Source organism: Salmo salar, chromosome 18, assembly GCF_965601325.2.
Source record: "Salmo salar chromosome 18, fSalSal1, whole genome shotgun sequence".
Classification (NCBI taxonomy): domain Eukaryota; kingdom Metazoa; phylum Chordata; class Actinopteri; order Salmoniformes; family Salmonidae; genus Salmo; species Salmo salar.
Genome location: NC_138308.1, coordinates 76593511 through 76610197, shown reverse-complemented (window position 1 = coordinate 76610197; position 16687 = coordinate 76593511). Strand labels below are relative to the sequence as shown.

The window sequence follows — 16687 nt, the reverse complement described above, 5'->3', positions numbered from 1 at the left end:
CCCCCCATGTGGTTAAGGTAGGAAACAACATCTCCACTTCGCTGATCCTCAACACTGGGGCCCCTCAAGGGTGCGTTCTCAGCCCCCTCCTGTACTCCCTGTTCACACATGACTGCGTGGCCATGCACGCCTCCAACTCAATCATCAAGTTTGCTGACGACACAACAGTAGTAGGCTTGATTACCAACAATGACGAGACAGCCTACAGGGAGGAGGTGAGGGCACTCGGAGTGTGGTGTCAGGAAAACAACCTCTCACTCAACGTCAACAAGACAAAGGAAATGATCGTGGACTTCAGGAAACCGCATAGGGAGAACCCCGCTATCCACATCGCCGGGACAGCAGTGAAGGTGGAAAGTTAAGTTCCTCGGTGTACACATCACAGACAAACTGAAATGGTCCACCCACACAGACAGTGTGGTGAAGAAAGCACAACAGCGCAGCTTCAACCTCAGGAGGCTGAAGAAATCTTACTTGTCACCTAAAACCCTCACAAACTTTTACAGATGCACAATTGAGAGCATCCTGTCGGGCTGCATCACCGCCTAGTACGGCAACTGCACCGCCCACAACCGCAAGGCTCTCCAGAGGGTGGTGCAGTCTGCACAACGCATCACCGGGGGCAAACTACCTGCCCTCCAGGACACCTACAGCACCCGATGTCACAGGAAGGCCAAAAAGATCATCAAGGAGAACAACCACCCAAGACACTGCCTGTTCACCCAGCTACCATCCAGAAGGTGAGGTCAGTACAGGTGCAACAAAGCTGGGACCGAGAGACTTAAAAACAGCTTCTATCTCAAAGCCATCAGACTGTTAAACAGCCAGCACTAACACAGAGAGGCTGCTGCCTACATACAGACTTGAAATCATTGGCCTCTTCAATAAATGGATCACTAGTCACTTTAATAATGCCACTTCCATTCCTTTACTTAGATTTGTGGGTATTTTTTAAATTATTTATTTTATTTATTAACTAGTCAAGTCAGTTAAGAACAAATTCTTATTTAATTCTTATTTACGGCCTACCCCGGCCAACGCTGGGCCAATTGTGCGCCACCCTATGGGACTCCCAATCACGGCCGGATGTGATGCAGCCTGGAAGTACTACAGTGACGCCTCTTGTACTGAGATGCAGTGTGTTAGACCACTGCGCCACTCAGAAGCAAGTATTAGGTAGTTGTAGTTGTTGTGGAATTGTTAGATTACATTTTAGATATTGCTGCACTGTCGGAACTAGAAGCACAATAATTTCACTACACTCGCAATAACATCTGCTAACCATGTCTATGTGACCAATACAATTTGATTTTGAACATTAATCAATCAGCAGCACTCCTCAAAATCCCCAACTTTTGAAAGCTCTCCACGATAAACCACAGCTTTGGCCATGGCCTTTTACACAATGGACCCCAGGGTAGCAAACATTGACACAATCCCCTCTATCTTAAATCAATGTTATCTCAACAGAAAAGGATAGGGAGGCAGTTTCTTTTATTTGCAAGGACTGTCAGGTCGTCCCAGTACACAAAGCCATGAGATGACATTGATTCACCTTTCATTTGGAATTCTGCGGGGCATTCAACCATTGATTTTACAGGGAGAGCCAGATATGAAATGAGCCATTTTATAGAGGTCCTATCTGACCTACTCTTCCACTGGTATTCATACATGCAATACAAATGTTCCTGAACACACACACACACACACACACACACACACACACACACACACACACACACACACACACACACACACACACACACACACACACACACCCCCCCCCCCCCCCCCCCCCCCCCCCCCCCCCCCCCCCCCCCCCGCGGTTTTCCAATCCAAAACATTCTGTTTCTCATCATTCACTATAAATAACTTTACAGCCATATTAACAACGACCCACTGGGCACAGATGATATTTCAACATCTAGTTTGGATTTACATTTGTTTGAGTTTTCAACTAATGTGAATTCAACACGAAAACAACAGAAGGATTCACCATGTCAATGGATTTAGGTTAAAATAAGAGGAAATGCCCTTACTTTGATGACTTCTTGAAAATCCAATCGGTTGTCCACGTTGACTCAATGTCATCACATTGAATTTTGTTGTTGAAATGAGGTGAAAACAACATTGATTCAACCAGTTTTTGCCCATTGGGATGACCCACCAGAAAGATCAAATGGTATATTGAAAAACATACAATTAAGTTCCAAATGGTGATACTCTGTCTGTAGAAGTGCCTTCTATATGTGTTCTCTCAAACCAACAGAGGACATCTTCCTTTCAAGCCACAAATTGCAACTGCATGCACAATAACAAAGAGTGGTCCCACTCCCTAAAGAATGTGTCTCAATTTCTGACAGAGCTGTCAGACCAAGCAACGATGAAAAAACACACAACTGTATGTTCATTTTGTCCCAGAATGCTTTGTGAACATTCAAATTCTTGTTCTTAATTTTAAAATTGAGAGTTTATTGGCCGACAGGATGGATGGCATGGACAGGTGGTGGAGAGGAAGGACGGCTGAGGGGACAGACAATGTCCTTCCCTGTCAGAACCAAGGATAACTCCGCTTGCACGGAATGACTGGGGGATGTGTTGTCAGAAAGGATTTTCTTGGGGAATTTGAAAGTTGAAATGAATAACTGTGTATGTATGCCCTGTGTACCCATGTGGGGAAAATACGTTTCATTTTTATACAAAAGGATAGTTGTGATGCACTGCCTTTTCCTCAGATTTCATTGACTTTTTATGAGAATTAAGTTGAATATGCCAGTTGGTGGTGGAGGCCTGGTATACTTTTGTTTGCATAGATCATTGTGTTAGGGGAATCTGTACAAGTTTCCATGTACAGTGTGTGCTAAAAAGACAACGGATGATTATTTCTTTAAAACGTCATGTGACCTGTTCCATACATAGCACATTAAGCCCACAACATCAATTACAACTAGTAAAGACTTGAAGAGAATACCTACAACAGTTCGGTTTGTCAACCCTGCAGTCTAGACCTAAGCCTACTACCATAATACCTGTACACAGTTGTTTATAGCCTAGGAAACCATTCAAAACAAATTAATGGATAATGTATTAAAGTTATTGTGTTCATAAAAAAAGCATAACACGTGAAGCAAAGAGAAACGGAACTATTCATCTCAACGCCCATGGATAAAAAGGAAGTTGTTTTGCCTTTTCCCATGAGGCCCTTACTGAGATGCCACAGTCTAAACATATATAAAAGCCTTCCCCTCACATAACTAACACAAATCTACAGAGGAAGACTAATTTGACATTTTACCACCTTTCCAGTGAATGATCTGCTGGCCAAAAACAGTTAGTGAAACCATCCTTCACACGAGCAAACTATCATGTAGCGCACACACACACACACACACACACACACACACACACACACACACACACACACACACACACACACACACACACACACACACACACACACACACACACACACACACACACACACACACACACACACACACACACACACACACACACACACACACACACAGAGAGAGAGAGAGAGCGGTTGAGTAGTTGTGTCAATTCCAGACCTGTGTTTACTCCTGATGGGGCAGTTTTGTGTCGAGTCAGCATGAACACGGAAACGGCGGAGGCGAGGGCCCGCGGGGCCGCTTAGGAGTTAGCGTAATGACTCATTAATAAAGAGGAAGGAGGCCAGAGTCACTTTTTCAGGACATTTTATTAACTCGCCCACTTTGCAAACGCCAGTCAAACTGACACGCGTCGAGGGCCATAGCTCTTCACTGCTACCGGTGAGAGAACCAAGAGGAGATCCAGCCTCATGCATATCCATGAGAGAGGAAGGAAGCATCGGGCCCGGCCACCCTTTAGACGAGCCTCACATCTCCTTGTAATTTTTCACAATGACTCGGCCATCAATCACAACTGCGACCACATGAATATGGGATTGGAGGCGGACATTCTAATTTTCCTACTGCTTTGTATGCAAAGCCATTAAGGAGAGGTGCTGAATTTCAGAAACTGTACATTTGATTGGAGGAAACGTTAATGCTATCATTTGAATTATGTCAAATGCAACAAAGACAATTTTTTATGTTCAATACAACGCTGGCATATAATAATAATTGTCCAATCAAATGGCACTTCACGATAAGCATCTTGACATAGCTACCGGTTGAATAACATGATATGACGCATGCCATGTCATATTGGGTCATTACCACCATCACATAGCTGACCATGATCCTGCCACAAAGTATTGGAACGGTGGAACCATTTGGAAAATGCTAAATGTTCAAAGGACAATTCACCCACATTTTGACATATTGGTTTCCTTACCGTATAAGACGTCTATGGACAAGGTAAGACCGAAATCTATGCTCTGGCCACTAACTGCAGCAGTCTCCATACCCACTCAGTTGAGAAAGTCAATAATCTGATAAAACACAGTAATGAATGATCTGTAAGTAAAAGTCAACGTCAATATTGTAACCAATCAACACCCAGGGTTAGACCCATCCATTGTATAAAGGCCAAAATTCATATGAAAATGAATGATTACTTACCCACCGTTCTTCATGGGGTAAATTGATTGACGTTCACTCTTTTGTGCACTCACTCAGTTGTTATCCCACATATGCAGAGTACATTATACCGGCAGTGATACATTGTCATTTATTGTGTTCATGAAATAGCTGAATCTATTGAGATATTTTTTGAAACGGAGCTCATACAACACTATCTTTACAAGGAAGGCCTTGCTTTGCCTTTTGGAGTAATAACAATGTAAAACCCACAAAAACACAAAACCTTTGCGATAACTACGTGGTAAATCTTAATCAGTAATTTATTTGTTGGCAAACAAGTTTCACTGTTACAACAAATATTAGTTATGAGGTCATTCAACTTGGAAACCCATACAAAAATGAATAAATAAAAAGCCATAATCATACTCATAATAAAAACTACTCCGTGCTGCTGAATTTTTTACCTCCATTGATCACTGTATTTTGTCATTTGAACAAATAAATAAATATATTTCCAGTTGTTTTTCCTCACTCGAAAAATTCAGTTTTGTAGTGCCAAGTTACTTATTGATATTCATTTTGTTCTCTTTCTCTCTGAGAAGCACCTGTCTCTTAACTGATGAGGAAAGAAAATAGATCTCTCTCTGCAGGCCAACTCTTGGCCAACTTTTCTGACACTTGTGATTTCGTCCCCTTCTATGGTGGGTGAACCAGAATTCTCTTTCTATCCACACAGTGAAGAAATAATCAAACTGTAAAATAAAGATGGTTTGGAAAACATTGGTGGTTACACCGCTATGTACGCTAATAAGTGTTTTGTGATTTTTTTTTTGTGTTATTTAGTTTTGTTGCTTTGTTTGTTGTCTCTTGGAAAAAATTAAAAGGCAAAATAATACTTAAGACCAGCACAACAGAAAGGAAATGCTCCGAACCAACTACATTTAGAGACAAAGGTTTGGGTGGAACAAAAATTATACTATTATGTGCAATGCTAGTATCTGTACATTTACATAGAAATACCTCAGAATTCTCTGTTATTAGTTTTTTTTCCTCCATCTTCTTCAACAGTTATTATTGTTACAGCAAAAGGAAAAAAACAAGAAAACCAAAAATATGCTGTAAAGCACGTGATTTAAATTCCTTCAATGTTCAAAATCTGTTTAGTCGAACTTGCAGGAACACTTCAGCACAAAATGTGCTGCAAAATCACCATAGAGGAAGAACCCCCCTTAAAAAGCCAGTATGGATACAGAAGTATAATAAAATAGTCTTATTCTTGATTTGTTCCGATTTTAACTCTACACATCAACTAGTAGCAGAACGTTTTTTGGGTCCGTTTGTAGTTCCTTTGGACTGTCAAAATACATTTCAGAGCCCGAGATCCAGCTGTCCCGAGTGCTCATCTCCCCTCCCACTGAGAGAAAACACATCAATCCATACAAGGTTCGGCATCTCGCAAAAAAAGTGAAATGCACATCAATAGATTTCTCCAACATCTAACCGAGTCGAGTCGTATTATCCACAAAACATAACAGTTTCAATATTCTGTTTGCTGTCAGTATTGAGACAGGCATCAGTTTCGCTTTTCAAATTCGGGACACGGAGTAAAAAAAACAAAAAAACTGGGGAACGCGTAGGGCGAAGGGGAGGCAGAAAAAAGCGGGTACCACGGCAATAAGGGATTGGGGCGAATGGGTCAGGGGGGGTTGGGTCTGTAGGCCTATAGGCTGGTGATCAGGTGCGAGGGCTCCTGGAGGGCCTCTTCAGGGGGCAGATCCTCCTTGTTGGGGGGCACGATGAACCCATCACTGCTGCCCCTCCCCAGCTGGTAGTAGGAGTGCAGTTGGTGCAGGTGGTTACGTGAGCCCAGGTTGGGCATGCTCTTGTAGTAGACATCGTCCTGGCTGGCCTCTGGGCTTTTGCCCCCTGCCGGTAGGCCCTCTCCTGCATCTTTATCAGCAAGGGGGGCAGTGGTGGTGCCGTTAGCTGTGGTATCCGGTAGGCCTGCCAGCACGGGCATGCTGGTGTAGAGGGAGTCCCTGTGGTGTTGCAGGTGGTGGGGGTGGGAGCTGGGCGAAGTCGGCTCCACGTCTTGGGTGTTCTCGTTGGTGAGCAGGGGGAAGAAGCTCTCACTGTTTTCCTGCGGGATCCGCCGGCGGGACGAGGACGAGGTGGTGGTGGCCGAGGAGAAGGCTGGGTGGTGGTGGTGGGGGAGCGGAGGCTGATGCGGCAGGCCCTGGTTGTGGAGGTGGTTGTGGTGGAGGTTGTCCACGGGCGGCAGCAATGGTGGTCTCTGGGGCAGAAGAGGGGCGTTGGACTCCTCCCGAATCAACTCCAGGCCCAGACCCTCATCGTGGAGGTGCGGAGGGAAGGAAGACTGATCATCCAAACCCAGCGCTACATTCATCCCCATCCCCCCCATCCCTACACCCATCCCCATACCCCCTAGACCAACATCCTTGCCTCCGTTGCTCACGTTGTTCACCAGCTTGTTCATGAGGTTGCGGTTTTGCTCGTGATTGTTCAGGTAGGAAGGGATGTAATTGGAGGTCAGCTCTTTCAGGATCTTCTTCTCCAGCGTGGTCTCCTTGTGGTTGTAGCCCCGGTCGATGATCTGGACACAGTCGCTCATGTACTCTGCACTGGCGATGCTGTAGCTGTTGCCGTGGTTACCATTCAGTGGTAGAGTATCCATGACACTTGTATCCCGGGCATTGTTCAGGATTCCCTCTGGGGAATAAAGAGGAAAAGAGGAGAGAAGCTCATATGAGAGGGACGGAAGTAGCGGTCGCTCATTAGAACGGCTAAATGTCAGCCGCTTGGACGTGGTCATGCACACATTAGGCCCGCCAAAACTATCTCCTTTCTTTTAATGTGTTGTGCAACCTTCAGGGTGGCTCACAGATTGTGATATCTAGGCCTAGGTCATCACTCTTTCACTTGATTTTTGTGTTGCGTACATATGGTACGTTCACAAACTGCAAGATTGTCGAAATGCTTTAACATAGTCCGTCAATAGTAGATACACTTACCTTTACTCAAGCAACACACAAGTACTTGTAATGCAATCTACATTTCTATCATGATCTCCTCTGTTTGGCTTGTGTTGTGATGTACTTGGGAATAACTTTGTCCAAACATGAGAACATTTATATGTGTGTGACAATCGACAACATGTAAAGCTTTAGGCACATACACTCAACAACAACAAACCTCAGCCATGCATTTCCTTTTAAGAGTGAGATACACTACCTACAGCTCTGTCTATACATTTGGACCCCAGTTCTATTATCCCCTATTTAAAGGTACACTCAGCAATATGCCATATTCATACACTGTGTGCAACTTCCTGCCTACAGCCATCAACAAAAACAATATTTAAATCTGCCGCAATGTGGGCATTTGGGATTGGGGGTGGGGTAAATAGGGAAGAGCCAATAGTAGCAGTCTTGGCAGATTTGAATTGTGTTGTTTTTTATGCCTGTTAGCATGATGATGTCATACTGCTGAGTCTACGTTTAAGAATGCGTAATCTTTAAATGGATTTGTCCATAGACTAATATAGAAAGAAAGTTAATGGTAAACTTAATGACTCCGCAATGATAAATATAGGCCATAGAGGACATGGTGATAAGGGGTCAACTTTACAGTTATACATTAGGAAAGGACTTTCTGTTCTCTCATGCAGAGAAAGTATGGATGTTTTATATTAAAATGTCCACAGCGTCTTATAGGGAGGGATACGTCAATGCAAATTTGGGAAATGTCAACATTCAGCCTCACACAAGGTCATCAGGCTATTTAAAATATGTTTGAAAGAGGAACGTGTAAAGTTAAGCCTTCCACCTCTTTTTTTTTTTTTTTTTTTGCAAAAACTGTACGTAGGTTTGACCTTTGTTTTCTGCAAAGTGCAGTTCAACTTGTATTCATGTAAAACAGTAACATATGCCGGTGGTGACCAAGTTCCAAGATTGGCATTGGATTTTGATTGGCCAACATTTGAGATTAGTTCAATCTCTTAGGACCAGGAGCATGCTACTTTGGCCAATTTAATCTTACATTATCAGCTATACATGATGATAATATCTTATCAGCGGAGGCTGGTGGGAGGTATAGGAGGAAAGGCTCATTGTAATGACTGGAACAAACGGAATGGTATTAAAAACATCAGACAGATGGAAACCACATTTGACTCTGTTCCATTAATTCCAGTCCAGCCATTACAATGAGCCTGTCCTCTAACGGCTCCTGCCACCAGCCTCCTCTGGATCTTATTAGATCAAATGGATGCTCCTTGGGGCTGATCGATTTGCAGAAGACATCAAGTTCTTTCAAGGCATCTCCTTTGTGAATATATTTGATGGACATTCTCCAGAAGTGGTTGATCATTTCGGAGGAACGTCTGCCATTTTGAATAGTTCATTTCTACTTCCAAATAAGACGACTGTTTTCTCATTCCCCCTTTGTCAGCATAGAGTGAGAAGAAAGTAAAGCTAAGGTCAATTACATTTGGTAAGCAATGTTTAGTTTGACTCCCATACTTGTCTCTCTGTAGGGGTCTTATTGACAGCATGAGGAAAAGGAAAGACAAAGAAAAAAACACAAGTAAGCATAACAGTAACAGGTAGAAGAGACGTTCACACAGGCTTGATGATGCGTCCAGACATGACCTCCCGTGTGTGATGTCACCATGCGTATTCCATAACACTTTCTTAGAAACTATAACCAGAGTATATTCAAGGGGGGAAGATGAGTTTACATATATGATGTACATTATTAATATTGTTATTACATGACATGCTAGTAATCTCCATTGCAAACAAACACTTGTGCACATGCCCCTATCACTCCCATCGATTTTTGGTCAGCGGTGGCTAAAGTTAGCTGACATTTGAAATCCTACACTTCCCCTTTAACTTTGCAGCTCACGTTAAAATTGCACCTATAGCAACCTACATGCATTTCCTGTGGTAGCATTTGAGCAATTCTACTATAATCATCCATATTTGAACAGTTATGATAGTACTATTTGGACGGGTTCATCATTGATACAGTAATTGGCTCTGCTGGTGTTACTCCATAAAACTCCTATTTGACAGTTTAGTCTTGAAATACGATAACAGACATTTCAGCAGTATTGATCTGACTAAATACATTTCAGTCACATTTTCAGACACAATTTGCCTGACATGTACTTTTAATATATTGGACAGCTTTGGTAGAAAAATCTCTAGTTTTTGTGCATTATTTTTAATGAACTGCAAAACAACAGTATTGTAATGCATTGATGTTGTTTTTTTGCTGGTTGTGCAAACATACTGCTTTACAGATTTTGAGGCTCATAAGTACCAATGGGATACTGGCACTTTACATAATTAGGAAGGTTCAGGCGGTTTAGTGTCATAAAAATTGCCAACATCATGTTGTCTTATTGGAAAGGAGCCCGGAGGTAGAAAAGTTATGTTGTTTATGATACTTCATTAGTAGCTCACCTTCTGTGTTTTTTTTTAAATATTAGAATCATTGATTGGGAGCACTAACAGAACAAGGATGTTCACTCAACAATCTAAGAGCAACACTTTGAAGTTGCAGTGCACACAGCAAGCTTCTTGGACAACCACAGCAAGCTTCATGGAAAACCACAGCAAGCTTCATGGACAACCACAGCAAGCTTCATGGACAACCACAGCAAGCTTCATGGACAACAGTGCAGCAAAACATCAAACGACTGGTGGTGTTTTCAGCTCCCAATTGGCGTGCTGACGACCCTTCCCAATAGTTTTGCTTTGTTGCACCATTTCCCCACACTGAATTATGCATGCCAGGTAAGTGAGGCACATGAATGAGTTTGGAGTGTGACAAAATGATTAGTGACGGAATGGCATGCCCCAATGGGAAGCCACCATATACCCCCCTCCCGCCAAAAGCCTCTTTTGGGGACAAACGCAGATTTTTGTAGCAAAAAAGTCATGTCTAGCGACGTTCTAGCGACATTCATGAAGGAATGAAAAGAAGGCTGGCACACCTTGCATGTTGTACATGCCCACTGACGGGTTGTTATAGACGGCCGATTCCCCGAACAATGTGTTATAGGGATTGTTAGTGCCATGGGGACGGAGGAGTGCGTTAGTTATAAGATGGTTAGCCATTGCCCCTGGAGCAGCCAGATAGAGACAGAGGGAGAGAGAGAGAGGGAAGTAGAGGGAGAGAAAAAGAGAGAGAACATATGTATCAGTCAGGCAAACGCAGCCGAGGCAATGACAGCAATACACATTCACATGATCATTAAGGGCGAGTTGTTAAACAGTTGGGCTACAGACGTAGCAAAGCTTGAAACAGACATGATCATGGTTTATCACGACGGCAGCAGTGAGGTGGGTCAATGATGACTCTGTTTATTCAATGGGATAAACGTTCATTTAGCATTGTTAGAATTGTTGTGCTCACATTCAGGAGGTAGAATTGAGGGGGGGGGGGGGGGGGGCAAATTGACCATCTCATTTTACAAATGCTTTTGAGCTGAATGTTGTTTCCCCCCCCCTCCCAATTCCACCCCATGTACAAGGTACAGATGCTAGCTGACAGTGTGCAACAGTACATACATAGACATTGTTTTGAAGCATAGACATACACAAAATGAAGACATAACACTTCAATAACATACCTGAACATAACATGGTCAAATTACCACACTCTACAGTATGGAACATGTTAACTCCATTTGATTTGAAGAAGGATGTTATGAAAGCTTTTGGGCAGGTAACATTTCCGGGTTACTGTATTACGTTGTGTAAATGGTCTACATCTCCCATGCAATTTGTCCAATAAAATATTGCCTTCAATTCTTGGCATTCATCTTTCCCATAGACAATTCCCTGGCAGAAATACCCTGAAATAAAACATCCTCATGGATGGGAAGTGCCATTACAGTGCTGATTGTAGTCCCTTTGCAGTCCCTTTTGCCCTGTACCACATCTTTCTACTTTACTTCGTTTGAACAAAAGTGGAGGTTTGTGAAAATAGAGGCTCCGATTCTACTTGTCTAATCGTCACTCTGGACTATGTGGCAGTGACTGATGCCTTTGCCTGTGGGACTCATCTGTTTCCAGATCAGTTCTAAATAAACGTTTAACTTTGAGCAATGTGACTAAATGTATCTAGACTAGAAGATAACACAATGTCTATGAATGAGGAGGAGGTAGTTTGGATGTGGGTTGAATGCCGCACAGCAGTTAGTGAAGAAAAAACAGACTGGCTTTTTTGGAAAATTGCAACAATTTGTGAAATATTGAAATATTGTGAGTTACGGTATCCAGTTGAACATATCTGCAATAAGCTCCTGTTTATATGTTATGTTCAAATTGCAGAAACATCTAAGAGTATGTTTTCTCTCTTCCGATCCAGAGCACATAATATGATATTATTGAGATCCTAACATGCGCTCTATGACATACCCCATTCAAGTGTGCAGTGTGTACCAATGACTGCATAAATATCTCTCCCCCCCCCAAAAAAAAATCAGCAGAGGCGGAAATGCATGCCAATTAGTTCTGCCGACGAGGGACACTGTTCTCTCGCAGTGCTCTGAATCTGTCAGAGCCAGGAAGAAAGAAAGAAAGAAAGAAAGAAAGAAAGAAAGAAAGAAAGAAAGAAAGAAAGAAAGAAAGAAAGAAAGAAAGAAAGAAAGAAAGAAAGAAATGGAGACAAACCGGTTCTCTAATGACCGATAACTCTGGCCTTGTACATACAGTGCCAGGGAATGTCTGTGTGTCTCGATTCTACGCCTGAACCAATTCTGAACGGAGAGGTAGAGGACTCAAGGAAATAGCAAGAGTTGGAAGATGTATGACTAATTATGATAGCTAACTTTGAAGATTGTGTACAGCTCCGTTATGCATACTGTACTAAGTGCATAACGCACTGACCTAATGATAACATGTTGGGAATGGGCTAACAATTACAGTATGTGTAATTTGGCCAGCAAGGGCATAATGGGAATGGTACAGAGGGGAAACTTCTGTTATGTGTGACTACAGGCGATATTCTGTGGCTGTGCTATTGTCTTAGAACATGTATTATTGACTAGAATTTGAACCTAAATCAGTTTCCTGTTGGGTTGTCTACTCCTCTGACGACACAGCAAAGCCAGTGTAGTGTTATAAACATGAACAAAATGGCCGACATTATAATTGCCCAAAGGACAACAACAAAAAATATTTAAGTCCAATCAGTTATCCAGTTGAATAACTTCACTAAGTGAGTTTTAAGAGGCAAATCATTTTATGAATATATCATTGCAGGAGTATCTTCAACTCCAACAATCACGTTGATGCATCGGAACAGAATCCCAATATCACAATTTACTCAACTAAACTCCTATTTTAGACTTCATTTGCATACATTGTTTGATGTGGCTATTAATATGAATGTATGTATCCATTAGTGATTATATCAAATGGAAATTATAACCTATGTGCTCGTTTCTTGTTGCTGTTGCTTCTCTAATTCTGAAGCCTTCCAAAAATACCAGCCTAATTTGAAATTATAAACAGCTCCTCCCCACCCTGTGTTGGTTCCCCCACTTATGGGGTCTGTGTTTGATATATTGGACCAGTTCCAAATCATGAATGCGGGGATAAATTAAGCAAGTCGAGGCTATCAAGATGATTGCATGCTTCCCTCTCAAGAGGAGAGAAGTATGGAGTCAGCAACAGTTATGCAGAGACTGAGGCAAGGTACTGAATATCGAGTTAAAGAAGGACTAGCAGGGAGAGATGTATGCTCTTCCACACATACTGTAATACCATAATAACATTGCAGAGAAGAGCAAGGGGAAGGTTTGTGATGTTTATGACGCTTCAGAACATAATGCGTTATCCTGCGCCAGACTGAAAATGCATCTGTGCAGACTTGGTGTTTATTCTCACGCTTTATGCATCAGACCTGACGTGTTTCAACATCTTGAGCTGAAAACGTGTTAATTCATTCACTCCCCTCTTCCTGGTCTTAGTGATATATCTACGGCAGTGTCTTCTAGGCCTGCCCACCCCACTGAGCTCCACTCCTTTCTCTCTCCCCCTCCCCCAGCTAAGAGCCAACATCTTGGGATGGCGCTCGTCGCTGAGTGCCTAATTATTGAGATCTCGACACTTCCTCTCACCGTCGAACATCCATCCATCATCTAAACTGCGCATTAGTGTCCGGTTGAGAGGGAGCGGCGAGCAGATTTAGAGAGTGAGGTAGTGGCAGGGACTCAACCCCTCCATCAAGGGACCCAATGTCTGGAGAGGAGTCGTCTCTGAGAAACGTCAGGGGGGGTGGCATCATCATCTAGTGCAGATATGGTCTAGGAGGATTATATAATGCCTCTGACACTCAGACCTCAGGGTCCACACTAGACACGTGTATTTATTTGGACTGCTATCCAATGTGCTATTGTGTATTTCCATGATTGTTTTGGGAGATAACTGTCATCATATCCCGAAATTGGGAGATAATTGTCATCATATAATGAAATTGGGAGATAAGCGTTTGTGGATGGTTCAACTTATTTTTAACGATCAAAGCAATTACCATTACTTTCTTGGTTTCGCACTTTGTTGGTTGACAGCTGTCATGAAGACGGGTATAGCATTTACAAATAGTCCTGCCTCAAATGAATATTTTGCTCTTGTCCAACTGCTTTTTGGTTAGGGAAATTAAATCATGCTTTGAGCAATGCATATTGGCATTTACTTTGGTTCTGGGTTCCATCAGGTGCAAAATCCACCCTTTTGAAACAAATTAAAAGTTTCTTAATTTGATCAATTAGCACATACACCAACTGCATTATCACATGTAAAAGCTTAATTATTTTACAAAAGTCAAGGTCATTTAGGATGAGTTGCTATTTTAATAAGGTAAGGGATGAATACTTTTTCATTAAGAGCAGGACAACTTTCTATATGAGCAGGTGAGGAATGACTCATCTTAAAAAAATAAAAAATAAAACATGTTCATCCAACTCTTTCCCTATTCTAGTTCTGTCACAAGTCACAAAGTGGACCATCTCTTGTCAAGTGTGAGAACAACCCATAGGCTAATATACTGACTTGAAGGATAGCATATTTCACAGTCAGGACACTGGATGAGCATAACGCAGGAATCTCCAACTTCAGGCCTAGCGAGCTACTGTGTGTGTATGATTTTGGTCCAGCCCAGCACTAACACACCTGATTCAAACAATCACGGTCCAGACAGAAGACCATTATTCGTCAATCATTCCAAACAGGTGTCTTCGTGCGGAGGTGGAACAAAAGCACCCATAAGCTCTTCAGGACCCAACACGAAATCCTTAGGCTTTTGTCACAAAGGCAATTTTTCCCTTCTTCCTCCACATCACACAACGTTGAAAACCTGAAGGAGAGGCTAGTGGGTTGCGGCGCGTTCAAGCATGTGTGGTGAAAATTGACTGAATATTACCTCTGTTCAACGACGCTGAGCTGTTGATGTCGCCGGTTATGAAAGACGACTCTGACTGTTTCCTGACTGTGTCGTTCCACATCCGACGGATCCGGCTCTGCAGAGAGGGAACAGTACAACTAACACATCAGTGGGGTTCTGTAACGGTAATGTAATCAGTGCTTAAAGGTGGCCTCCAGTTAGGACGTATACAGTCTGTCTTGGGTGTGTGCCGCAACATTCACCATAAAAAAAACACCTCAATTCTGTGATGATACATTCATTCAGACCTCTTGTTGCTGAAGACATACAAGGTACATTACTGTAGTCTTTGATACTGTGTTTTTCTGTAAGGCTTTGTAAAGGTTTGACTTCCACACCTCACAATAGTGTTATCACAATTGAGTCATTGCTACTGTTATTGCTACCTCTCGTTGCTGTTATTGCTACCTCTCGTTGCTGTTATTGCTAAGTTTCACTGGTGTTATTGCTACCTCTCATAACTCCTAACTGCTGTAAAAGTCAAGGCCATGTTTAAGTGTACAACGCTTGTGGGAGCAGACTAGCCTTCAAATAGTATTTACAGTATTCAGATACTTTAATCGTTTGATCGAGCCTGCCTGCAGTAAAAGCATGGGCAGGGTTTGCACTTGTGGGACTATTCCATTGGTTCCATTGAGATATGCAAGCTCAATCAAGCACAGCTTAAGTCTTTGAGCGAAAAAAACTATAATTCTATTTCAACCCAGCGCTGTGTGGGAGTTGGGTTGATCAGTGTCCATATTTCAAAGGTCTCTTTCTCTGTCCAAGTCTCACATCCAACTTTCATTTAGAGAGAGAACCCTACCTCCCTAACCACCCAGAGCCCACCGGTTTACGATGTACTTTGCTAATTACACGTTCATTTAAAAGCCTCCGAGTTGCCGATAAATTACAGCGTGTTTACGACCGCTTCCGCTCACATGCGGTTGATGGCGAAAACTCGGCGTAGCGGTTAGCCGTTGTGTCAATGTGCTGCTGTATGTAATTAAAAGGTTAATTATGGATACCGTAACCAGCTTCCGTCATGACGGAAACCAGCTTCCGTCGTGACGGAAACCAGCTTCCGTCGTGATGGTGTGCCGTAGACTATTTGCATTATTCATAAATGTATTGTTAACAACATATTAATTAACATTGACCAAGTAAATACAATAAATGGGCTACAATTAACTCGCCGGTCAACATCAGCAGGTAGAATCAAGTAAAAATCTCCATCAGATATGCTCGTACTCAACCAAATACATTGACATTTGAAAGAGGTGAGAGGAGAGGCGCTACCTACCTGTGAACCTGTGGAATATCGCCCTGGTGGGCGGGATGCTGAGCTCTTCCCAGAGCCAATGGAACTCTCCACACTCTTGCCACTGCAGCAGTGGGTACGCAGACACTTTCCGTACTCTTTACGCACCTGTGAACCACACACACATACACATTCCCATTCAGACGCAGATAACCAAACAACTTTTTTTGAGATATTGTGAGAATACTGTAGTTAATAACTGCAATGCTTTCTAGCTTGCTACATGGTAATAAGACATGTCATGTAAAATTGTGAGCTAACCACTTTGCATTTCATGTGTGGTTTGAGAAGCTGACTAAAGCTAATACAGGGGCATATGTATCAAGCTACTCAGAGTCAGAGTGCTACTCAGAGTCAGAGTGCTGAATTAGGATCA

At 42.6% G+C, this 16687-nt stretch overlaps 1 protein-coding gene across 12 annotated transcripts in view; it reads right to left on the bottom strand.

The window, feature by feature from the left end:
* LOC106577626 (adhesion G protein-coupled receptor L3) overlaps positions 1 to 16687 on the bottom strand; it is a 360961-nt gene that overhangs the window by 12131 nt on the left and 332143 nt on the right. For 4 of the 12 annotated variants that reach the window (XM_082965143.1, XM_014155890.3, XM_082965144.1 and 1 more), the window contains 5 exons: positions 16294 to 16419; positions 14991 to 15087; positions 10555 to 10683; positions 9071 to 9088; positions 4832 to 7259 (listed from right to left, as the gene is read on the bottom strand). In XM_082965143.1, the coding sequence (XP_082821269.1) occupies positions 6250 to 7259; positions 9071 to 9088; positions 10555 to 10683; positions 14991 to 15087; positions 16294 to 16419 (1380 nt within the window). In that variant the 3' untranslated portion in view covers positions 4832 to 6249. Of the gene's footprint in view, positions 1 to 4831; positions 7260 to 9036; positions 9089 to 10554; positions 10684 to 14990; positions 15088 to 16293; positions 16420 to 16687 lie in introns of those variants that run through there. The other 8 variants (XM_045701387.2, XM_014155903.3, XM_082965148.1 and 5 more) reach the window with 6 other exon arrangements.